This window comes from Tamandua tetradactyla, chromosome 1, assembly GCF_023851605.1.
Source record: "Tamandua tetradactyla isolate mTamTet1 chromosome 1, mTamTet1.pri, whole genome shotgun sequence".
Lineage (NCBI taxonomy): Eukaryota > Metazoa > Chordata > Mammalia > Pilosa > Myrmecophagidae > Tamandua > Tamandua tetradactyla.
The window spans coordinates 205,209,990-205,235,830 of NC_135327.1; the positions used below are offsets into that span (position 1 = coordinate 205,209,990).

The 25,841-nt window shown below is 33.0% G+C and overlaps 1 protein-coding gene across 4 annotated transcripts in view; it reads right to left on the reverse strand.

The window, feature by feature from the left end:
* The window catches only part of NCAPG2 (non-SMC condensin II complex subunit G2), a 104,729-nt gene that overhangs the window by 15,101 nt on the left and 63,787 nt on the right, over window positions 1-25,841 (reverse strand). For all 4 annotated transcript variants that reach the window (XM_077151596.1, XM_077151590.1, XM_077151608.1 and 1 more), the window contains exons 15-25: window positions 18,435-18,657; window positions 18,116-18,219; window positions 16,202-16,375; window positions 14,010-14,080; window positions 12,777-12,930; window positions 12,489-12,662; window positions 10,731-10,847; window positions 10,497-10,637; window positions 9,958-10,057; window positions 4,609-4,796; window positions 2,781-2,921 (exon numbers count right to left, since the gene is read on the reverse strand). In XM_077151596.1, the coding sequence (XP_077007711.1) occupies window positions 2,781-2,921; window positions 4,609-4,796; window positions 9,958-10,057; window positions 10,497-10,637; window positions 10,731-10,847; window positions 12,489-12,662; window positions 12,777-12,930; window positions 14,010-14,080; window positions 16,202-16,375; window positions 18,116-18,219; window positions 18,435-18,657 (1,587 nt within the window). The remainder of the gene's footprint in view (window positions 1-2,780; window positions 2,922-4,608; window positions 4,797-9,957; window positions 10,058-10,496; window positions 10,638-10,730; window positions 10,848-12,488; window positions 12,663-12,776; window positions 12,931-14,009; window positions 14,081-16,201; window positions 16,376-18,115; window positions 18,220-18,434; window positions 18,658-25,841) is intronic.

Genomic DNA, 25,841 nt, shown 5'->3' on the forward strand with positions numbered 1-25,841 from the left:
TATGCAAAACTAATCTAGAGTTAGAAATCAAAACAGTGGCTTCCTTTGGGTAGAGGTAGATATATGGAATTGACTAGGAAGGGCCACAAGAGAATTTTCCAGGGTGATAACATCTTCCATATCTTAATATTTATGTGTTACATGAGTATATGCATTTGTCAAAGTGATCAAACAATTTACTTACAATCTGTGCATTTCAATGGGTGTAAACTACACCTTTTTTTTTAAAAAGCTAGAAGAAAGGCAATAATTGTTTTTATTATGTACATGAGTGAGATTACTAGTGTTTAAGATTATGAGGTCATGGGTTTCCAAGTGTTGGAGAATACTGTAAGCTCTGACAGCAACTTTTATTTCCCTGTTTCATGATATTCCTTACTGTAGTTGATACACAATCTCAAGTGTTGCTTTTAAGACTCTCATAATTAGTTATACAGGTATAAGTTAGGAAAACTAGATTACCACTACTCAATAAAGCTCCTCATCAATTTTTTTGCATAAATTTGATTGAAATATTCAGCAACTTTCATGCTGCACTAGACTAAGCCAAATCACAGAAAACTGTTGAACGTAGATGCTAGATAAATGGGTGTTTCTATTCTTTACTTCTTTGTATGTTGGGAAATGTTCATAATAAAAAGTTAAGAAAAAATTTTAAACAAAAAATAGCACTAAAAATTATCAATCAAAATGAACATATTTCTAATCTTAAGGAATATAGAAAAATCCAAATAGATTAAAGCAAGAGACCTTTTTTCCTTACTGTTGATGCCCAAAAGACAGCCAATTACTTGCTTCCCTCTAACAAATCATCAGGAATCTAATACTTTTGCATTTGTCTAAACCAGGGATCAGTAAACATTTTCTGTAAAGGGCCAAATAGTAAATATTTTAAGCTTTGCAGGCCATATGGTTTCTGCTGCAACTACACAACTCTGTTGTTATAGCACTAAATCAGCAATACATAAATGAACAGGTGTGGCTGTGTTCCAATAAAACTTTATTAATAAAGAAAGGCAGGCGGGCCACGGTGGCACAGCAGGCAAGACTGCTTGCCTGCCATGCCAGAGGACCCAGGTTCGATTCCTGGTGACTGCCCATGTAAAGAGAAAAAAAAAAATAAAGAAAGACAGAAAGGTGGCAGGCCAGATTTGCCAACCCCTGGTCCAAACCCATGACTGATTTACTTATTACTCTTAGTTTTACATAGGTCAGTAGAGTAAACAGGTCCTAATTTTCATTTATGTATACAATCTAGAACTTACTTTCTGTGCTGGTTTGAAGCTATTATGTACCCCCAGAAAAGCCACAACCTTTAGCCCTCATTCAATATTGCTGGTTGGGATCTTTCTAATTGCTTCCATGGAGATGTGACCCACCCAATTGTGCGTGGTAACTTTTGATTAGATGGTTTCCATGGAGATGTGTCTTTACCTACTCAAGGTGGGATTGCTTACTGGATGCCCTTTAAGAGGGAACTATTTTAGAAAAAGCTGCAACCAACAGAGCCCACATAGCCAGAGACCTTTGGAGATACATAAAGAAAACACCTTCGGGTAAGCCACTGAAGAAGTCTTGAGAGAATGCTAGTTGATGTCACCATGTGCTTTTCCAGCTGAGAGAGAAACCCTGAAAGTTAAGGCCTTCTTGAGCCAAGGTATCATTCCCTGGATGACTTGGTTTGAACATTTTTATAGTCTTGTCTTAATGTAGACATTCTCACAGCCTTAGACTATAAACTTGCAATTTAATTCTCCTTTTAGAAGCTGTTCCATTTCTGGTATATTGTGTTCTGGAACTTTTAGAAACTAGAACACTCTACTAAACCAAAATGATCTCTCTTCAGCTTTAAGGAGGGCCTTAAATTCTATTTAATGTTTCAGAATTTAGTTAACATCTTTTTAGATTCATGACTTTATACTAGAAAATTAATATATAAATTTATATAATTTATAGTTTTGGTCGTATTTCAACTTTTTATATTGCAAACATATATTTTTACTATCTTCATAAGTCACTAACCCATCCTCTTGTTCAACTGCATCTCTGAGGTGAAGAGGAAAAGAGTACTCTGAGTATTCCACGTGGTGAAACACAGCTACTTGTTTTGGCTTAAATTATCCTCCTGATTATATCAACCTTTAACCAAACTGGCTAAAAATAGTAAACAGAATAACAGGAAAATTAATAATCTTCCATTCTTCTATAACTCTGCTAGAAAAATAAGACAGTCCTTTATAGAGTAGGAATGAATAAATTATCTCTTTAAATGTTATCAGTAGTTCTAAATTCCCATGCCTTGGGGGAAAAAAAAGCAATGCTGATAAATAATATTGAAAGGCAGTCAGCGATTGTGAAATATCCCAAAAAACTCAGTTCAAGAGTATAATCTTGCATTCTGCTCATTGCTAACTATAAATGCCATAATCTTTTCTGTATAAAAATTGTTAATACATTAATCAGATTCACGTAAACCCTTAAAATAGCAAAAACAAAAAACAAAAAGAACACAAGTGTTCACAATGTCAGGGCTAGTTTGGGTTTAATCTAACATCCTTATGATATTTTTCAGAATAGTTGTATGACTCTGAAATACAAAGTATTCAAAGTAGCTATTAAACTTTGAGGCACAGTAGCTAGAAAAACATATTACTATACAGATTGTTTCACTGAATTCTGAGTTCTTAAAAAATACTTTGAAAACTTTCAAAAGAGTTGCATCTTATATAGTCAAAGAGAGAACAGAACAACACAATAATTTCAGGATCAATATATTTTACCTTTCGTAATTTGTGACTTATCTCAACTACTGGTGCAGCAATTAGAGTAGAAAGCACTCCCCGGTGAACAGGTGTATCCTTATGCCAAGACTGAATGGTGGCTAGAAATTCATGAAGAGGTGTTTGAACAGAATACAGTAGCTAAAATAAAACAGATCAGTTGTTTTTAGTGGCATGGAAGTCATGGTTAAAAAGAAGTAAAATGTTAAGCATGATTATTCCTATCAACCTCTCCTAAGATTCAAAGACTTATAAATCCAATTTGCCCATTACCAATGTCCACTACTTTCCTTTCTATTGCTGAACTTGCGTTGATTCAAATCTCAAAAATACTATGGCTAGAAAAAGAAAGTTATGACTAAAGGCCACTGATAATATATATTCTTTCTCCAAAACAAAGACAAAACATCAAGAACAGATGTATTAATAATAATAAAGAAAGCAGAAAGAAAAGATGAAGAAACATCAATTACATTAAAATAAGACATCAGTTATGAGGGAATGTGTTCTGAATGGAAAATACATGGCCAATGGTAGAAGATTCGGTGGGAAAATAAAAGATTTGGGGGCAAACCAATTACATAAACAGATCACAAACACTTGAAACAATCAAAAACGAAACATCTCAAATGAATTCAAATATGAAGTAGGATAGAGAGAATAAAAATGTATAAAAATTGTTATTTCAAAATTTTCAGTGAGCCAATAACCTTTAATTACCTCTATCAATAAGAATAGAGTATAATGGACAGTTTTTCAGTATTTCAATATCTCATAAAAAGCATTCTCTCATAAGCATTTTTTAAAAATCCTCATTTAAAAAGAAATTCATATTTTTACAAATTCATATTTTTAAATCACTACTTTAAAAAGATAATGGTGGGCGGGCCGCGGTGGCTCAGCGAGCAAAGTGCTTGCCTGCTATGCCGGAGGACCTCGGTTCGATTCCCGGCCCCAGCCCATGTAACAAAAACGGAGAAACAGAATACAATAAAAACAAGAAAATGTTTAAAGATGTTTCCCTTTCTTCCTTCCTTCCTTCCTTCTATCCTTCCTTCCTTCTCTCTGTCTTTCCTTTAAAAAAAAAAAAAAAAAAAAAAAAAAAAGATAATGGCTATGATGACAATATGATTTTGTTCAGGAATTTATATTATCTTATGTTTGGAAAGCAAATCTGGCACACAGGGTCAGTATTTTTTAAATATTATTGTTTGCTCAATAATCTTATTTCACATTAATTTTCAAACAGCAAACACATTCAAGCTTACTGTGACTCTCATTTCTAAATACAAGGTTAATAATATGATAGGAGGATAACCTGTGAAGAAATTAACATTTCTTCCACAGAAAGTCTTTGTTAAATTAAAGCCAAAACTCCACAAATAATGAAAATAAGCATTTTCAATAGCAAATTTATTTGGAACATTTTGAAAAATAGTAATAGCACACGTTAGCCTAATGCGATCAGTTCAGGATTTCATATTCTACACAATAGACACATTCTCACTTGTAGTTTGTTTACCTGTACTAGTGAAAACTTATGTCTAGAATGCTAGAACTCTTGGTCCTTTCTGGTTGCCATTAAAATTCAAATATTATCATTTTTTTCTAAGTGTTCAATGCTATGAAAAAGGTTGGAAAGCAATGAAATGGTGGCCTATACGAATTATTCATACCATACTATTTCATAAAACACCACAATCAAAAGCTAACAAATTTTATTCAAGTAGACATTACTTCAATACACGTTAGACCATGGCAATGGATTAGACTTTCATCAAACGAGTAATTTTATTTAGCTATCCAATTCTATAAAAATGGTAAGTACCCGTAGGCCTTCTTCTGGTTGCTTTTTGAAGCTCCATGCAACACACTCCAACATTTTCTGAAATACTTTCTGGACTGTGTCAAAAAGTGTTAAAATTTCTTCATTTGAATCTGTTTTCTGAATCAAGGAGCTTCCAGTTATCTCCTTCAGAATGCCAAGAAGTGATGAAACGTAAAAAAATCCCTTTACTAAAAAGAAAATTGGAAATATCATTTATCTAATCACATAATTTATAGTTGCCATTACACATTTTTCACTTAACACTTGCTACTATAGCAGCTTAAAAGAGAATGATACTACTGGTAAGCCAATACCAAAAAACAGACAAACCAAATTAATTTAAATGGATAAAAATTTTGCTCCACTTAACAAGTGTATTTGATCAAGTCACTAAACAAAGTACTATGTTCACCGACATGTGAACATAAAGAAATTTAACAATATGATTCTTCAAACATCTGAAGTAAAGAACATGTCTTATTTTCTCATATAATAGTGAAATCAACAACCAGGTCTACTTTTACAAGTCTAATAGGGATGATCTAAGATATGATTTGAGAATTTCACAAGCCAACTTTTTTATATTTCTAACACAATGTAGTAGTTTATTCATTCTTTCTCTTCTGAATCATTTCCTTGTGTGTTATATTAATTAGGCAAAATTTATTTCTGTATGTAAGCCTAATAATACTATCCATGCTTGAAATCTTGAATTTTCATTTTTGCTTCTATCGAATCTTGTTTATAAATTAAGCTATAAAAAGGACTAAATATAAAAAAATTCTTTAAAGTGAATTGGTCCATGAGCAAGTTTAAAAAAAATAGTATTTTACAAAGTCCACTATGATCTTGTCCTCCAATGAACTTTAGCATTTCTTACACATTGTTGTACCACTCTTCACATGCCCTTCTTTATATATATGCATAGTTTGGCTCCTTATTTAGACAATAAACTCTCTTATGTATGAACATGTGGAACAATTTTTTTTGTCTCCCATTATACATCAAAAAATGTTATATGAAAAAGCAAATCTATAGGAACAGAAATAAGGTTTCGCATTGAGAATAATATCTAGGTGATCAGAATCATATGACCAGATATGGGGAATGGACCTGGAGAGAGTAGGCAAAGCAGTCTAGTTTACATAACAGATTAATAAGATATCTAGCTCTGTTTGAAACAAAGAAATTAATCAAAAACCCAAAGTCATCTGCTAAAGTAAATAAAATTAATTGTCATGGTCCAGTTGAGTTCACCAATAAAGGTTTATGGCTCCCTCCACCAAAATCAATAAAAATTTATAAAAAAATCATTAAAAACATAACAGAAACTTCCAAAGGGAACTATTCTTTTTTGTTTAAAAGAAGGCAAAAGGGCATAAATTCTTCACAAATACAACTCATTTAAAAATTGAGAACAGAACATAAAGAAATATTGAGCTGTTTAAAGAGTTAGTAAATAGCTAACTACTTAGCTATTTATTAGTAACAAATCACAGAAGGATGATGTATTGACTCTTAAAGTACAAGGTGATCTATTAACACACACAAAAGGGTTTGTACTCTCGTATCTATCTTCAAGGTGAAAACGGAGGTAGTGCAGAGAAGGTATTGATGTGGGAGAATCACACACATAACTAACGTATATAATTATTGACAAAAATCTGAAAAGTAAAAAATTCAGATGGAAAATTATTTCATTGTATTCAAGCAGCATGTGCCTTATAACAAAATATACACGATCTTACTTAGTAAAATAATTTTTTTGATGTTAGTATTCACAACAATAAAAAATAGAAGACATTAATTTTGAAAGTCTCACAGTGTTGTTACTTCTCCTACAATATGTTTCTTTAAAGTGAATTGGTCCATGAGCAATTAGTAAACAGGGAATAGGACATCAGTATAATGCAGGAATACTGATTGGCTTACGTCACTTTTTCCCCAGCATGTTAATATTCTATACCACCACATACCTGCAAATGATCAAAAAGCACACTAACGCAATCAAAGGCAACAAGCCACACAGAAATATGATCCTACATATGAATCCATTCTTCTTTTGGGCTCAGTTTCAGCATGTGCTGTCTTGGGAGTTCTTTTCCTGTACAGTTCTCCTTAATCTTTATGCATTGTGTTTTTGCCTCCATAGTGCAGGAACTTCAACTCTTCCCTACATTTCTATCAATCTCTCTTTACCTTTCATTTCAAGACAATTCCTATATGTACTATAATATGTATTTATTAGAAATTTATTCTTCTTAAATTGTGCTTGTTTTTTATTAAGATTGTTATTTTCTTAGTTTTCATGGCAGTTTTAGTTTTTTAATCATCTGTTTCAGTCCTTTCTCTGTTATTTTTACTGCCTGATTTTACAGAATATGTAGTTTTTTTTAAAAGAAAAACACATATATTATATTATAGCAGAAACACTGCATTTTTGTGAGTTTGCATTATGTTTGGATTATACATAGGGACTTAGCTGTATTCTAAGGACAACTCTTCTTTAGTACTCATTTCAGCATAGATAATACCATATTTAAGTAAAAGTATAAATGTAGACTACTTTAAAATTTCTTTATTAACACTCTTTTAAGTAGATCAAAAAACCCAGAGAATTTATTTTTAATTAAAATAGCTTCTTTATTAAGACTTTTAAGCAGAGCAAAAATCCCTGAGAATGGTAGGCTCCAGGTCTACACAGCTAGATTGCTAAATGCAGTTCTATGATATTATTTGTAAAATGACCACAAAAGAGTAACTATCACATGCTCAACAATTAGATCGCCTCTAATTACATCATCTGGGATTACTGCTCATTCATTATCCTAAACCTTGCCCACTTTCTCCTCTAATAAAACTATTAGAATTACTGCAGCTCAGGGAGATAGATTTTGGGCCGATAGGCCATCTGATCTCCCATTAGCATCTAGTAATAAACTTTTTCTCTCTTTGAGAGAGATCAATTCTCTTAGGAATTGGTTATTTGAGCACACTGGGCAAAAGAATCCACCACCTTTGTCCAGTAACACCTCCAGGTTTAACAGGTTGTTACTTTTGAGATTTAAAATGTCTAAAGGTAGCCTCAAATTATAAACAGAATGTCAGTACTGTAATGTTCAGAACCCCCAAACTCCTTGCCATCACAGGGAAAATTACACGAGAGAATCGGGCTAAGTTTATAAGATTGGCAAAGATTATTTGATATGAAGTAATTAAATCTAAAAGGGGGCACTGAAAAAAATGCCTGTATATTAAACCCTTCCATCATGAAAAACTGTAGAACCTGAGTTCAGTGTATCAATGTCAAACATTCAGGTTCTTACTCAAAACGGCAAACTTATATGGTTTCATAGTAGCAATCTTTCAGCCCTTGAACTTACTACTTCAATTTGTTGACGCATGTCAATATTTATAAAGGAAAAATTATAAAATGAAATAAAAATAAGAATAACTATATAGTTGGCCCTATCCTAGGAGGTCCTGATTTTTGTAATTCTAAATCCAAAGATCATTTCAGTTTGGTAATAGGTAAGGTCAGTAGCTTATAGCTTTACTTTTGGGGAAAAGATGCCCCTATAATAAAGGAAACAGCCTACACTAGGAATCTAAAATTCTAATTAGCTCTTACTAAAAGTAAATTTTAGTAAATACTAAAAAGAAATTTAGCCCTTGGGGGAAATAATCCCTAAATAATAAATCAATTTGTTAAAAAAATCCACAAGTCATTTTTAATGTTTCAATTATTAAGCTTACACACAAAATGATGTTCAAAAATGAGTTATAAACGATTAAACAGAAAAAAAGTTATACTTAAAACAAATAATGTTTAATCTTAACTTTAGGTATTTTAAACAAACAATGTATACTGTTGTTTATGAGTAAAGATTAACTTAGTACCCTGAGTTAATAGTGATCAATATCCTAGCTCCAATGAAGTCAAAGCACCAACTTAGTTAGCAGAACCATGAAAAAGAGGCTTAAGATATTTATAGACAAAGACTTTTTAAAAATCCAACATGAAGATATTTAAGACAATGGGAATAAGACTACAGATGCAGTAACTATAAACTTAACCACAGAGTTAATGGATGTAATTTCTAAAACATAATGTTGAATTTACTAAATGACCATATCAAATCATTTTCGATCTCTTCTAGAAAATCCCCATGTATAATTAAATTTAAATATCAATTTTTCAATTCTCTGTAGACCTCAGAAAGAACCAAATGAGGTATAGGGAAATGTAATAAAAATATTTCAGAAACAATTCTATACAAATAATCTAATCACACCATGGAGACAAGGGAGGCAGGGATAATATCACGGTATATCAGTAGTCTTCTTTGACAGAAACTGCTATTCGAAGCGTAAAGGAGACATGGAAATGCATTCCAAGATATGGATGCACTCCTGTAGCGCAGTTCCCAGCACACTTCTCCCTATCAACCATTTGATATGAATTTCAAGAACCTGGCCCTCTGGACCCATTATTATAATTCTCAAGATAATCACTCAATTATACGGCTAAGATGGTTGACTTCCCCCTCTACTCAGCCCATATCACCAAGAAGCAGGCTACCTTTTTATTCACTCATGGAACATATTTTAATTTAGTACATACTACATAATAAATACTATTTTATCGGTTCTCCTTAGCTACTTAGCATTGTATAGTAAAGAAACAAATTCTTCCCTGACTACTTTCAAACCAAAGTCACCATTGTCTCTATTTAACTGAGGGATCACTGTAATTATCACCCATATTTAACAGACATGTGAGGTAGTTTAAAGAAAATTTGTGGAAACAACAATCTGCTATCTTGGACATAGGATTTTGCTTGGAATAAGGATTTCCTCCCATATAGGCCTGGTGGGAAATCAAATAACAACTCCTGACTCATACCCTCTCCCGACTCACAGGAGAACATGACCAGAGCAGAACCAAAGACAGTTCTTCTGTAAGATTTGCCCTACGGATGATAAAAGGGATGGTTTCATCCCTTTTGAATAAGGAAGAAGGCTCAGGGCTGCCACGGGCCATCTTGTCTGCTACATGGTGGAAAGTCTTATCTGAGAATAAAGCAAACCACAAAGAGAAGTAGGATCTCTAGGACCTTGTCAGAACCACTGGATTAAGCCATGTCTGATGTCAGAACATCTTTGAATTTCCTGGCTGCATCAGCCAATATATTTCTTTTATGGTTTAAGCTAGTTTGTGTTATCTGTCACTTAAAACCAAGAGACCTCATCAACAAAGTAAGGAAGGGAAAAAGAGCCGAGGGGGCGAGGGACTGACATATTTTGAATATTAACAGCTTTAAAAGTTCTTTAATAAATGAAGTATACCTGTTTGCATGATTCCAAGACTTAGTTTTAAAAGCTGTATCTGAAACTTATAATCACCAAGGCCAACCATCACAACATCTTTACATACAGTCAGATAGGTCTATAAAAGAAATAGATGAACTGATGCAATATATTAACAAAGGTCAGTCACAAAAAAAAAAAAGAATAAATATCCAGTCCAGCAAACTTTTACAATTTAATGCACTAGCTGTCACATAAAGCAGATTTTACAAAGATGCTCTATTAAGGAATTTCCATAAAGATAAATTAATTCTTATGTTTGTTTCAAAATATCTAGAAACATATTTTATGCAATTCCACAAACATTACTGAATGATTATTACATTCAAGGTATAAAATTAAGCTAAAAATTATGCAGAGTTTATTTTATGAGAAAAGAACAAAGATCAATTCTGGATATTTAAATGTCATATTCCGTATTTAAAAGCAATACTAAAGTCTAAAATTACAAATAGAAAATCTTGAAACATATATCAGACTTGCTAAGGAGAAAGGTCTCTGGGTCTTAAAGTTCTAACCTGGATAATTTGCTGATAAACGACCCTATGAAGATTCAAATATTCTTCTTCTTGACCTTGAATCAAAGATAAAACTTTGCTTTCTAACCAAAATCCAGTGTCTTCCAAAATGGACAGATAAACTTTTCCTTCTGAGCAAAACTGTCCAACAACAACAAAAAAGATAAATTAATAATGAAATAGTTTTACCAATTTTATTCTTACACTAATATAGAAGTAGAAAATATCACTTACCTTATATTGGAGATGTATACTTAATCGACAGTGGAGACCAAAGGCTCGCAGGGCTGTGGCTTGATTGAAGGTTTGAGGTTTTACACCTGATGAATGCAAAATTGATTCCAGATCTACCTGTAATATTAAAAAATGTAAGGGCCATATTAAAATTCTATTATAACGAGTATAATCTGAAGCATCTGAAATTGCAATTGCAATACCAAAATGATAACTGGAGCAAGTGATGTGAATTTAATAAGAGTCAAAGCTTTTTGAAAAATCTATAGGTCCTACATAAAGACCTATAAACATAACTTTTAAGAGTTACTGCTTAATGATGAACCAATGACAGTACTGAAAATCAAACAAGGGAGCCATCTGGACAAAATATTTTAAAACTGTTGCCCCTGGGATAAATATTTAGTAAGGGTCTGAATGAGTGTGCTGGGGCCTGAAAAAATAGAGGACTATAAGACCATATTAAGAAAAAAGGGAAAAGAAAGGTCAAGACTTCACCAGGACTAGAGTACTCTTCTTCTTCACCAAAGTGAAGTCTGCCTTACTTCGGCAATTGTGAGAAGGTCCAGCTTGCCTACATAATTCTTAATCACATACCCTACAACAAAAGTAGTGTCTTAATGTTAGGAAAATTAATGTTAAGAAATGTGTGGGAGCATTTTTTGGCTGTCACAATGTTGGGTGGGAGGAGTGGTCCACCAGCCTTAAAAATGTCTGTTGAGAAAAAAATAAGCCATCAGGAAAGACTGTCTGTGAATATGCTTTCACATTTTACCTAGAATCCACAGTCAGCCTTACTTTCAAAGCAGTAGACAGGACAAACAGACCTACAAAACTACAGAAGGCACTTAGCTTAGTCATCTCTCCAATTAACCGAGCCCACTGGCACAATCCAAATCTCTGCCTATTCCAGCCTGAACAAGAGCCACTGAAAATGCACAAGGAAGGCTTAAGAAAATGCACAACCATGAAAACTAATCTCCCTTTAAATTCAAGATGAGAAGCAACAAAAAATTCCTTTCCCAGCAATCTTGTACTTCCCTAGTCAATTTCCTCTCCTAAATGACTATTTCACAACTTTTCTTTCTTCAAACTTCTAACACCTACCCCATACCCCTTTTAATGCATGGCTCTGGCTCTGCTGCACTGGTAACAATAAGAAGTTGTTCAGAAGGGAGAGCTCCTAGGGTAGGATGGCAGTGAGGGAAATGATCAAAGAGAGCCAGTACAGGAGAAAAGGAACTATGTGGTAGTTTCAACTACGTGGTAGTTGAAAATACTAAGTTTGTGACTTCACCTGAAACTCTCTCCAGAGATTCCTAGAAAAAGGTGCAAAGGACTTTGAAGAGAAAGCTAATATTTCCACATGAAGGGTAAGAATAGTGCAAGAGAACTAAAGACTAGCTTTACTGAAGAATATGTTCTGAGAAACAGGAACTATACATGTGAGTCCTATTTCCCTAATTAGATTGGACCAAATTCCAGGATTCTAAACACTACTTATTACAAAGACCAGCGCAGGAAATTATAACTCTAGTCCAAGTCTTGCCACTACCAGGTAAGTCAACTGAATCTGAGTACTCTTGGCTACAAACTGAAAAAGGTAGACTAGATAGCTTTCTATTCCTTTCTAGTTCTAAAAATTTTAATCTTATTTAACCACTATAAGTATGCAAATATGTAAAATTTAAATCTTAATCACATTATTACATAGAATTACTCAACATTCAAGGTATCTGTATCTGTCTATGAAGTTACCTTTGAAGTTTCAAGTGCTTTCAAAAGATGGTTAAGCTTCTTTCGGGGAGCAGAGAGCAGGCATTCTCGATTCTTTGGATGGGTCAACAAATACTCTATGTAAACCAATGCTAATTCAGGTTTTATTGGGCGTGTATCATGAATTTGTACTTTACGTTTAGAGGCTGAGTTACTCTGAGAAAAAGGAAGGGAGAAATTGATAATTAAAACATGCTTCTAGAAAAACAAATAATTTCAAACAGTTTTCCTCATTCACCAAATTTTTATAGAAACATTATACAAATATACCTTGCTTTGGGGCTGTTCCTCTGGTAACCAATCATAAAGGAGCTCCAAAATATGCCCCATTTGTCCCCAGGAACAAAGACAATCTAATAAAGTACAATAGTTCTTGTCCATAGTTCCTTCTTCCTGGTTTCTTAATGTGGAAATCACACCACAACTGAAAATTTCAAATATATAAAATCAAATTTAATATTTCAAAAACAATTTCCAATTGTTTGTAAAAGGTGAGGAAAATCAATAAACTAAAAACTGAGAGTATAGAAACCTTTCTTGTTACAATAACATTTCAACATTCTACAATGTAGAAAATTATATATATATATATATTTCCCGTAATTACTATGTAGAATACATTTCAGTACAAAATATTGAAAGCTACTTCAGGAATATCTAAATAAAAACAGTCTAAATACAATATTAAATTACTAAGGACACAACTAATCATATAAATTCCTTTGTCCTTTTTGTCTTGTGTCACCTCTGTCAAATTCTGCAATGTTTCCTAACTTTTTTGGAATATTTTTTATTTAATTTCAAAACATGCATTTCTTTCATAAATAACGAATAAAAATAAATAATTTTTACTGAGATAATAACTAACACTGTACAGTAACGCTGTCTAATAAAAAACATGTCAGCCACAAAAGCAACCACATACGTAATTTTTAATTTTCTAACATTTTTTAAAAAGTAAAACTAAACAGGTGAGATTAATTTTATTAATAAACCTTATTTAAACCAATACATCTAAAATATTATCATTTTAACATGTAATCTATAAAAAATTATTAGATATTTTATGTTCTTCTTTTAATATCAACTCTTTGAACCCATATGTATTTTACACTCACAGCACATCTCAACTCAGACTAGCCATATTTCAAAGGTTCTGCAGCCACATGTGGCTAACAGTTACCATACTGGACAACACAGCTCTAGAGTATCTAAAACAAGGCTTAAAGAACAACTCCCCTAAATTTTAAAGTTGAAATCTTTCTTTTTTTATTACTTAACACCTCTAAGCCCACTGAAAAATTGCATCCTAACAATTTCCCTATTAAAAGGAGAAGAAAAGCTGAAGGAAAGAAGCAGCTCACAAATTACATAGGCAGCTATTGCCTTAAAGTTAAAAATTTGACATGATTGAGATGATGTGCTGAATATTAAATTAATAATTAAGCAGAACAATAATTAAGATTTCTACGTTATTACTGTACTGAACGATGTAGATAATACCTGAATGTAGGTACAGCAGAAGCTGGCATAAAGGACATTAGCATAAATAAAGGAATCTTACAACGGTCATCCTAAAAACATAAAAAGAAAACCAAATAAGGGTATTCAAATGCTATGAAATTTAAAAAAAAAAACTCCTCATAACTTCCAAATAACCCATTTCAAGGTTGTTCAGTAAGAAACATAGTAACCCTTTTAATAATCAAAGAAAACATTTAAACCAATTGATAAAATTCTTTTTTCAGGGGTAAAGAAAATTATTTGGTAAGTATTCTCAAAGTTTTATATAACATTTTAATACTTTTGTAATGTATTAATTTCTGCAAATATTTATTAAGCACCTACTGTGTACCAGGTACCCATCTAGATGCTAGGGATCCATTACTAACCAAAATAAACAAAATCCCTTACTGTTATGGAGGTCACGATTTCTAAAACAGTCCTAATAAAAGAAAAAAAATTAAGTGTACACTTAGTATCCTTATAATATAAATCTCAAGAGAATAAAACTATTCAGAGAAAATTCTATTAAATGGAGCAGAATATTTTTTTGGAAGAGAGTGTGGTTTAATGGAAAATGCATAAGCTTTGGCGCTACATGACCAAATCTGAATTCAAATCAGATTCTACAACCTAACCAGTACAAAATAGAAAAAAAAAAAAAAAGTCAAATTCACTGAGTTTCAGTTTCTTCTTCTACAAAATAGGCCATAGGTTTGTTGGAAGAACTAAATGAAATAGAGCACATAAAACTCTAGTACAGTGCCGAGTATACGGTGCTTAATAAATTGTAGCCTTATTACTACAAGTACAATAAAGTAAAAAGTAGTTCAGACTCAATTAAGAGTACTTAATGAAAAATATTCTTGGCTAGGAGAAAGAAGGAGGCCAAATAATAAAGGAAAAAGAAATAATTTTCTTGAAAATATATATGAAATAGAAACATGGCCAAAACGAAGATTTAATCCATAATTAATTTGCATGCAGTTACAGTGAATCCACCCATACACTCCTCCAAATAAAGGAAAAAAAATATTTTCCCAATGTTAAAAGTACAGTGTTAATTATTGCTGATTCCACTCTGTGCGTGGGCTTATATGTTACATAACTACTTGTAGGATGACCACAATATTCCATAAGCTATTGAGGGTAGGGAAATTCTTACAATCATTCAGTTGCTAGATATCCCCAGGCTACACTGTTTATCTACTATTTCCTTCAATTTCTATGGGCTTTTTTGTTTATCTTCTGCTGAGATTTTGAGACAATGCTGTGTTCTTAGCTCAATGTAATTATTTGAATTTTTAAATCTATGAGCAAATTTGGAACTTTATATTATTTACTGTCATGGATAGGTCATGGTGTCATTTCAGTTTGAATAAAACAGAGACCTGACAGTCAAAAAAACACGGCTCAGAAAGGCTATGTTTTCTGAGGTCACATAAGTAGTGGAAGACCCAAGAGTAAAATTTAGGATGAGAGTGGGGAGGTCTATATTTAAACCATGCTTTCAGTAGTTGGGAATAAATATGCATTTTTAGCTTCTTTTACTTAGTTTTGAAGAACTAACTTCTTTCAGAAGTAAAAAGGTGATGAATGAGAAGGTTTACTTCATCCAAACAGAAATTACACACGATTCTGTTTATTCCCACAACAGAGATAAAACTCCAATACTCACGACATTTTTTGCTTATACTGTGCCATCAAATACCTGACTGAAATTGCTCACAAACCTACATGTAATGTATCTTTTTTTTTTTTTGCATGGGTAGGCTCCAGGAATTGAACCCAGGTCTCTGGCACGGCAGGCAAGAACTCTGCCACTGAGCCACAGTGTAGCACCCCATGTAATGTACCTTTATATTAAAAAAAAAATCCTCTTTCTAAATCTCAGCAAGTCAAATTAAACTCTAAAATAGTGCCACAGACTATTAAAAGAACAAATGATTATACTAGATCTTCCTCTGCGTGTTGGGGATATAAGCAGAAAAAGACACATGACATCTACCCTAAAGAAGGGTGAGAGAAACTAATTATACTTCAAGGTAAGTGTTAGTTCAACTATTTTATTTTACAGCTCAGAAAAACAAATTCAGAGAGGTAAACATGTTAGGGAACTTATTGCTAAGTTCTAAATAAATGTAATTTTAACATATCTTGCTTACAACTCTCAAGTGTAGTTTCATACCTACCTGAAATACTTTAAGATATTCTGGAAGCACAGAGGCAAATTTGTTAATGGTGTAAACTTTGGCATCTTTATTATTTTCCATACTTCTATGAATACTTTTCCAGAGAATGACAATGATTTCTAATAAACCTGCCATGGATGCGACATCATTTACTGACAGTGTATTGTCTAGAACCTAAAATACAAATAATTTTATTGCAAGAAAATCAAATTATAACAACTAAAAAAAGTTAATACCATTGTCTTTAAAAGCACATTTTAGAATTATAGACCTAAAACAGAAACATAAAGGATATCATATCTATTGTCATGTCATAATATGATGTTCTCTATTTAAGAATATCTAATATAACAAGTCTATTGTGTGTTTAAAAGCCCACCTAAGAAGTAAATTATAAAATAACCCTACATCTTTTAAAGGAACACTTGCATGAATTTAAATCCTCTAAAAATCAAAATGCATAAACTGTGCTCTCTGTCTATTTTTAGTAGGCCAAGTAGTATAACATACCAATAAAAGCATGGCCGTTTTTTTCACTGTATATTCTGATTTGTTTAAAGATTTCACTTTTCACCACAGATCTCTAAGTGAACAGACTTGGTAAGGGGAAAGAAATTATAAAACTTCACTTACTTAAATGTAATTATTATAAAAATATAAGCACAAAAACTCAACCTATCAAGACCATACATATTATATAGCCTTGTGGACAACTATCTTCATTCTTTAAGGCCTGGTAGAATACAATCCTAAATCCTAAAAACTCTGATACTATTGGTTGACTGTGATCAACCACAATTCAATCATAAGCATCTTTTAGTTTGTTTTCAAATAAATGTACCTATTTATATTTTCTTGGCCTTAATATTGGTAGTGAACAATAATCGCTTACCTGAATATTTACAAATACTGTCTAGAAGAGACTGCTCCATAGTATAGTATACTCATTCATAGTTCATCACTTTTATCTACTTCACATATTGAGATTCTACATGTAAACCTGCTTAAAAGGACTGAGCATCATTATCCTAGTATCTTCAACTAAAAGTTTTCTAAGATATATTAGCAGCAGTGGGATCGACTTCCCTGAAAAATTCTGCCTATCAAAGCCATATTTTGAGGGAAAAACCCTGAAAAGGAAGAACTCGAATTCTACCTAAACTAAGCAGAGAACCAACTCAAAACACTCTCAGATTAGGGTTTTCTAACACCAGGCTAAAAGAAAGACCCAGAACCTATACACTGATAAATACATCTATTCAAAGTTATGCTGTTAAAATAATGTCCACAAATTCATTTTTTTGGTATACTTTTCCTCTCTTCATTCCATTTCTGTTTTCCATTACTTTTTTTAGTAAAGTTTCTTTTGGACAATTTCAGTCAGGTTTTTAACTGAGTTAAAGGACAAAAAGGAAATGGAAAGGAAAAATTTAATCACAAAATGTTTTTAGTATTTCTTATGAATAATCCTATAGTATTTGCTATAAGGAAATTCTCAAAAGTATCATCATTCATCTAATGATAAAATAATGATAAATTTCAGATTCCAATCCAGTTATGTTATATCTAGACTAAATTAAAATATTTAGAAAAGTTTAAGGTAAAGAAAATTTGGACAAGTCATCACCAATACTTTCTTCTGCATTAAATCATACTCTAAATGAACTAGAAAAGATACAAAATATTTCAAAAACATTACTTATTATCTTCCAAAATAATCAGTTCAAATATCAGTGTTAAAGGGATAAACAGAAAATAAAACTAGCCCTAGTGTGAGAATAAATGGAAATAAGACCTTTAATTTATTGCTTTCCCTTTCTCTACATAATGTGAGGTAAACATATCCTAGCCTATATTTATTTTTTAAAACATGGTCATGTTTCATAACTAGGCTTGATGTTTTATTCTACTTACGCTCACATTCTCCTTCTCCCTTTCTTCATCACCCTCTTGACACTCTTTAAATGCTCTCCGGATGCAGGCATTTAAGCAATGACGAATAACATGAATCAGCTTTGCTAAAATTTTAAAGATAATCAATAATTTGCTTCTTCAACAAAATTATCTAATTATTAAATTATAATTCTAAATAATTATATTATGTTAGGATGTATCATTAAGAAATACATTAAAGCATGGAGCTATTAAAATGACAAGTGTTGAACACATAACATTAATTAAACTCCAGGTTAAAATAAAAGAATAAAAACTGAGAAAAAACTGAATTCAACACCTATATTAGTGCAGGCAGTGTGTTCATGGGCATACTGATAAAACTTCCTGGCAGCTGTGTGATTCATCTGGATCAGCGTGACACAGCGCTCACACCAAATTTCTTCCGGCTGATTCACAGGCAGGAAAGAATTAAAGATGAGGTTCACCAGGCGCCGAGACACAGGTCGAGAATCAGTTTCCAAACGGACCAAAATATGTTCCATAGGGCATATTTTCCAAAACTAAGTACAAAGCATATGCAAAGGGGAATAATTAAATGTTCCTATAATTTTGAAAACACTATAAACAAAATTTCAAGAGCATAACCCAAAAGGAAATACTTTTTATATTCAAAATAATTCACTTCAAATGACTATACATGAATCTATGACTCTTCTGTGGAAAAATTAGAATTATTAAACCAATATTTTTTTAAAGTACCTATGTATAAGATATTTAAGTATAAGGCTGTTGGGAGGATTAATTATTATTAATCAAAAATACGCTAATTAGCACTCTCAAATAGTAGCTATTATCATTTTAACAAATTTTAAATTTCTTAAAACAGCATAACTTTTGACACTATGTGAAAAGTGAACAAAACAAATTATATCAGAGTTTTGACATAGAAAGCTCAAATGTAAATACCACATTTTCAATCTTAGACACACAAAGCCATCAATCTTTTCCCAGGTAGTCATGAACAAAACTTGTCCAACATTTGATGGTCAGCGGGTCCTATCTATTCTACTGCTATATTCTCTTGAATAATTGTATTCCTTCCGCTTTTCAATGCTACTGCCATGGGCAACTCTTAGGCAATTTGCCTAGATTATCACAAAATCTTGGTCTCTTTGCTCCTCCTCCAGCCCATCTCATACACTTCTACTAGATAAACTGCATAAAGCAAAACTGCTCATATTGTTCCTCTATTCAGAAGCATTCCATGTTATTCGCTGCCTTCAGAATAGGGTCCAAACTATGAAGCCACAAATTCAAGATAAGGAAAAATACAGAAGAAAGGAAAAAGGAATACAGGAATAGAATAAAGTTAAGGGAAGAAATAAAGAAAATAAGAAATAAAAGATAAGAAATAGATCTTAGTGGTAGAACGTTCAAATACTGCTTTATTCACTTACTAACTGGTAATCTTGCACAAATACACTCCAAGCCAGTTTCATCACCTATAATATGGAGATAATACCACTGACCCTGCATTTCTCTCAAGCAGCTCTAATGATTATCCCCTTTCTGATATTTTAAATCGGATCCTTCTCATCAACATTTAGATATTTTCAGGTCATTCCAATCTTTAAAAAAAAGACACACAAGACAGTGAAAACCTTGTGTCTGGTGCTCCTTTTATCTAGGGCATGGACAGATGAGTAAAAATTGTGGAATAAAAAAATAAGCAAATAATAGGGGGAACAAAGGTTAACATATATTGGGTAGATGGAAATACTAGTAGTCAATGAGAGGGTGGGGTAAGTGGTGTGGTATGTATGAGTTTTTCTTTTTATTTCCTTTTTTGGAGTGATGCAAATGTTCTAAAAAATGATCAGAGTAATGAGTATACAATTATGTGATGATATTGTGAGCCACTGATTGTACACCATGTACGGAATGTTTGTTAAGAATGTTTGTGTGTTGTTTTATCAATAAAAATATTTTAAAAACAAAAAAAGACACACAAACCTTATTTGACCTTCCATACCTCCTTATAGCTTATATCTCCTCTCCCCCCCTTCTCAGATAAACTGCTTGGAAGTGTTGCCTCTATTCCCCAGTATATTTCCTTACTTCCCATTCACCTCAATCTGGTTTCCACCCTCGCCAAAACTTTGCCTGCCAAAGCCCTAATGATCTCTTCTTGCAAGTTCAAATGGGTATATTCACACCCTCAACTTAAATGAACTCTCTGCAGCATTTGACACTACTAATTACTTTCTCCTTGAAATGCTCCTGGGACATTCCAATCAGAAACTCCTTTTCTGAAAAAAAAACTTGGTATTTCTGAAAGTTACCATGGTAAAAATAATAACCCCAAATCCCATCCCAAACATTTCTACTCACAGCCCATTATTTGGTGGGAGAGAAAATACCACTTGCAAGAAAGTTTCCTAGTTCTTGACCTTCACCAAATGTGATGCCAGTAGCCTCATGGAAGAGAACCTATTATCAACTAACACTCACTCCCAAATTGACAGAATGAGGCTTGGAAATGAAGTGATTCAGAAAAATGTTTGTTCAAGAGTTAGTAGTATTGATGATATTAAGAATTACTGATTGTATATGTAGAATGGAATGATATCTTAATGTTTTGTCTGTTAATTTTTTTAATTAATAAAAAAATTAAAAAAAGAGTTAGTAGTGTTTTCAAGATTTAAGAGAAAAACAAATAAAAACTAGTTATTCATATTCTGACAATTTTTATCAATGTCTTTTTTCCCACCTACGCGTTGGATCCCTTACTATCCACACTGACATGTGAAAGTTTTTGGCCACATATATGCCCTTCCTGATGGGACTATTATTTCTGAGTGCAAGTGTATAAAGTTTTCATCCTGAAAAACACTGGTAGGTGGTAATGATGCTAGCACTTAGCATATCCTGAAACACTCATGGATGCCCACCACTGAACTAAGCGTTCTGCAGTATGATTTTAAATTTCACAACAACCCCCAAAAGTAAATATTACTATTCTCATTTTATAGACAAGAAATTGACACTTAGAGTGATTAAGCACAAGATCAAAGTGTAAATAAATGAACTCGCCTTTTTATGTGCTCTGCTGCCTGTATTCCAACATCACAAAAATGTACTTTAAACATATCGAAAAAAGAGTTAACAATTCCACATACAACAATTGTCAAAGTTTCTCTGAGTAACAGTTTTATTCAGCAGTATTATCACTCATTCCCTAATGGGTTTGCTCAAACCGTACTAGGAGACTACAAAAAGGCCTGGTGGTGAACAATAATGTTTTGGTTACCTCACTACAATAAATTATAACATTTGTTGAATGGTGACTCCAGAATGTGCAAAGCACATTAATAGACGCCAAGAAGAAAAACTGGAAAGAAGAAACCCCTACACTTGAGAAATCATGTAATCACAGAACTATAGAGCTGGAAATTTTATAAATCTCATATAAATTCAAACTTATTTGAAATGGAATACACATTAATTTAATTTTTAAGATTTTCATTTAAGATTAAGATCTTAAATCTTAATACAGACAGACAATTCAAATAACCCAAAACAAGGATTCCAGAATGGGAATGAAGGCTTGTAATTCTGTATAGCTTAATGTAATGCCCAGATACATTCCAGAATATGTTGACTAGATAATTAATAAGTACTGACAAAGTCCCTTGACAGATGGGAGGAAAAATGTGGAACCATTAAACTTTACCACCGGGGAAACCCCTGATAATATCTCAAACATTAGGACTCCCAAGTCAATAGGCCGAGTCCTGGATCCAGAGGCTTGCTCTTGTGAAGCTTGGCCATGTAGTGGAGAAACTTAGCCTACCTACAGTTATGCCTAAGAGTTACTTCCGGAGGACCTGTTTTGTTGCTCAGATGTGGCCTCTCGCTCTCTAAGCCCAACTTGCAAGTGAAATTACAGCCCACCCCTCTGGTGGACTTGACACCTAGGGGTGACAGTTTTCCTGGCAATGTGGGATATGACTCCAAGGGATGAGCCTGGCCCTGGCACCAAGGAATCAACAATGCCTCCCCGACCAAAAGGGAGGAAAGAATTGTAAAAAATAAGGTATCAGTGGCTGAGAGAGTTCAAATAGGGTCGAGAGACTACCCTGGAGGCTATTCTTATGCAAACTTCAGCTAGATATTGCTACTTAACATGGTTTGCCAAAACCCAACTAAAGCCATGGGCTTTATCTAAGAGTCTACAAAGGTTCCATGTACTATGATTACTTTCCAAAAATGTACAACCTCCAGATGAGTTCCTAGGCCAGATAAGTCCTGAAACCCAGAGGGTAAGACTCACCAGGACATGAACTAGTTCCACACCCCACTTCCCATATTATTGACAGCCCTTTCCAACATGAAACAATTAAAATGGGCATAACCCAAATACCCCTAAATATTGGGAGAAAGATCAAAGAAGAAGAGAAATTAAACAGAGAAGATAGGATTTAACAAACAAGTATGACTGCTGAATCATTATATGATATTTCTTTTAGTCTCCAGTGTCTTGGAGTAGCTAGAAGGAAAAACCTAAAGTTGTGAAATCTAACTCATACCAAACTCTGAAATCTGTTCTACAAGTAATTGCTGCTTTGAAATTTTTGAAATTTATTGTCATTTTTCACAATAAAAAAAAGAAAAAAGAAATCTTAATACAATGGCACTCAAACTATAAAGGGAGTACCACAAAGAAATGTTTTCCAAAGTATGGCCCTTTACAATTTGCCTATAAACTACGAAACGTTGATTCTTACACCCTAATCTAGACCACCATCTGAGTGGCAACTAGAAATCAGTATTTTTACCAAATGTGCCAAGGTTGCCCAGGTAATTCTGACTATAACTAGCATTCCCTGAAAGTTTTTTTTTTTCCAGAAACTCCTCATATTAGCATGTTTTTCTTTGATTCAGTTTCCTAACATAAAATGCAGAAAACATTCTGGTTAGCTGAGATTCTGCTTTGTTTTATTTCAGTACCTGAGGTTTAATTTTATCCAAATATATTACCTGTAGACTACCATCTACAACAGAGAAGAACTTAAATTGGTAACTGGTATTTTACTTCTAAAATTAAGAATAACTGCAAAATAAATACATAAGCCCAAAGATTGCCTTTCTTTTTTTGCATGGGCAGGCACTGGATTGAACCCGGGTTTCCGTCATGGCAAGCAAGAACTCTGCCTGATGAGTCACCGTGGCTCACCCCCAAAGGTTGCATTTTTTAAAAACAGGTTTCAATATTAGCCTAAAGCTCAGATTTAGTCTAAATCTCAGTCAGATATGCAATGTAAGCAATGTAGATTATAAAATCAAACTATAAATAGCTTGAAATTACTAGCACTGCTAATAAAAAAATATATAAGCAAGAGACTAATTAAATTGGTAACTGCTCTTTGGCTACACAATATTATTTTATTTACTTATTTTTGTATCAGTCATTCCACTAAGGTACTCAGGACAAAAATATGAATAAGGTACCATTCTTGAACCACTGAACTTAGCCTTGTGGCAAAGGACTAACATGACTTACAGAGGAAATAAAAACGAAAGTATAACTTTCATTCCCTCTAAAACTATTTTCAGGAGAACCATAACTGCAAATATGACAATTAATGCATGCACTACCACTGTGTGAGTGCTTAGCAATATACATCTCAATGATAAGCCACACCCATAAAATCAGATAAAATATCTATCTTTCAACTTCACATTAGTCACATCTCTAGACTTGTCATTCTTTAGACCTGAATTTTTAAGTACAATTAGCTTATGCACACATAACAAGCCTATTCAAAGTTCCACACAACTAAATCTCTTTGCCTTGCTTTTGCAGAGCTACAGATTAGATGAAAAAAATACTTCAAAAATACTTCAGGAAAGCATTATGCTTTCTTTCCCTTCTCTTGCCTCTACTCCTTTAAAATGCAAGCACCACAGTCAGCCATTAGACATTTTGTCATTCATACCTGTCACACCTGGTGTGTCATACCAGGCATTTCAATTTCTTTACAATCAGATTTACACTTCAATACCAAGCCCAAAATTTCCCTTTCAGATTCAGAACCATAATTTTAATAGGTTGTTATAATAAATGCAATAAAAATTACAGAAGGCTTTTTACAGAAATTAACAAGCTGATTTTAAAATTTACATGGAAATGCAAAGGGCCTAAAATATAGCCAAAGTAATTTTTAAAAGGAACCAAGTTGGAGAACTTACACTATAAGACTTACTAAAAAGCTGCAGCAATCAAGATAGTATGTAATTGGCTTAAGAATAGACAAACAGATGAATGGAACCAGAGTCCAGAAATAGACCCACATAGATAAAATCAATTGACTTCTGGTTTTTTGTTTGTTCTAAATATTAGAGAAGTTGCAGGTTTACAGAAAATGCAGATTTGCTATATACACCCACACACACAGTTTTCCCTATTATTAACACTTTGCATTAATATGACACCTTTGTTACCACTGATGAAAGAATATAATAAATTGTTCTATAACTATTATTCCATAGTTTAGATTAGGTTTCATTGTTTGTGTTGTACAGTCCTGTGTGTGTGTGTGTATGTGTGTATGTGTGTATGTGTGTCTTCCCTAATAACATATACAACCAATAATTCTCCCTTCTAACCACAAAATCAATCTTTTGGGGGTGGGGGGGGGGAGAGGCAGGGCATGGTCCGGGAACTGAATCCGGGTCTCCCTCATGGAAGATAAGCATTCTATCACTGAACCACCCCGTGCACCCTTCAACTGACTTTTAACAAAAGTACTGAGGCAATTCAACTGAGTATGACACTGGGTATTCACAGTACATGGCTCATTTAAAATACTTTTTCTAAAACATAAAAAAATTCATACTTAAAAATGCAAAAAGCAGGGCAGGCCACAGTGGCTCAGTGGCAGAGTTCTCGTCTGCCAGGCCAGAGACATGGGTTCATTTCTCAGTGTCTGCCCATGTTAAAAAAAAAAAAAAAAAAATCATAAAAAAATGCAAAAAGCATAAAACATAGAGCACATACAATTATAAGCTCACACATACAATTATAAGCTCTCTCAATAAGCCTGTCCCTAGACATCCAATTCCCCTCATCTCAAGCAACTGTTATTAACTTTTTGTTTTATTCCAGAGATATTTTATGCATATCTGAACAAACACATACATATTTTCCTAATTTTACACAGCTGTTGACATACTTACTATTCTATACTTTGCTTTTATGCTTTCATACTTACGTATCTTATGAGACATAAAAAGCACCATAAAAAAACTTCTCTACTTTATTTTTTAAGGGTATATGGTTTTATTTCATTGTATGAATGTACCACAAATTTATGTAACTTATCCTATACTGATGAACATTTCAACTGTTTCCAAATCCTATACCGATGAATATTTCAGGCTGTTTCTAAATCCTACACCATGACAAAACTTTTGAAGTAAATTTTGGAGATCTGATGTATGCAGAAAGGAAGCTCACAGTGTTACCAAATATAAATGAAATTAAGAACTCTGTAATTAAGAGTTTTAGCCAAAAGTTGAATAGAATTAAAGTTAAAAAAGAACAGTATCAATTCAACGGTTTGTATAATGGCAAATGCATATTCACTAAAAAGCAGATCTCTCTTTGCTTCCTTTTATCAAACGTGAGGGGAAAGTCGAAGGGAAAGCTGATACTCAACATATTTACAAGAAATATTTATGT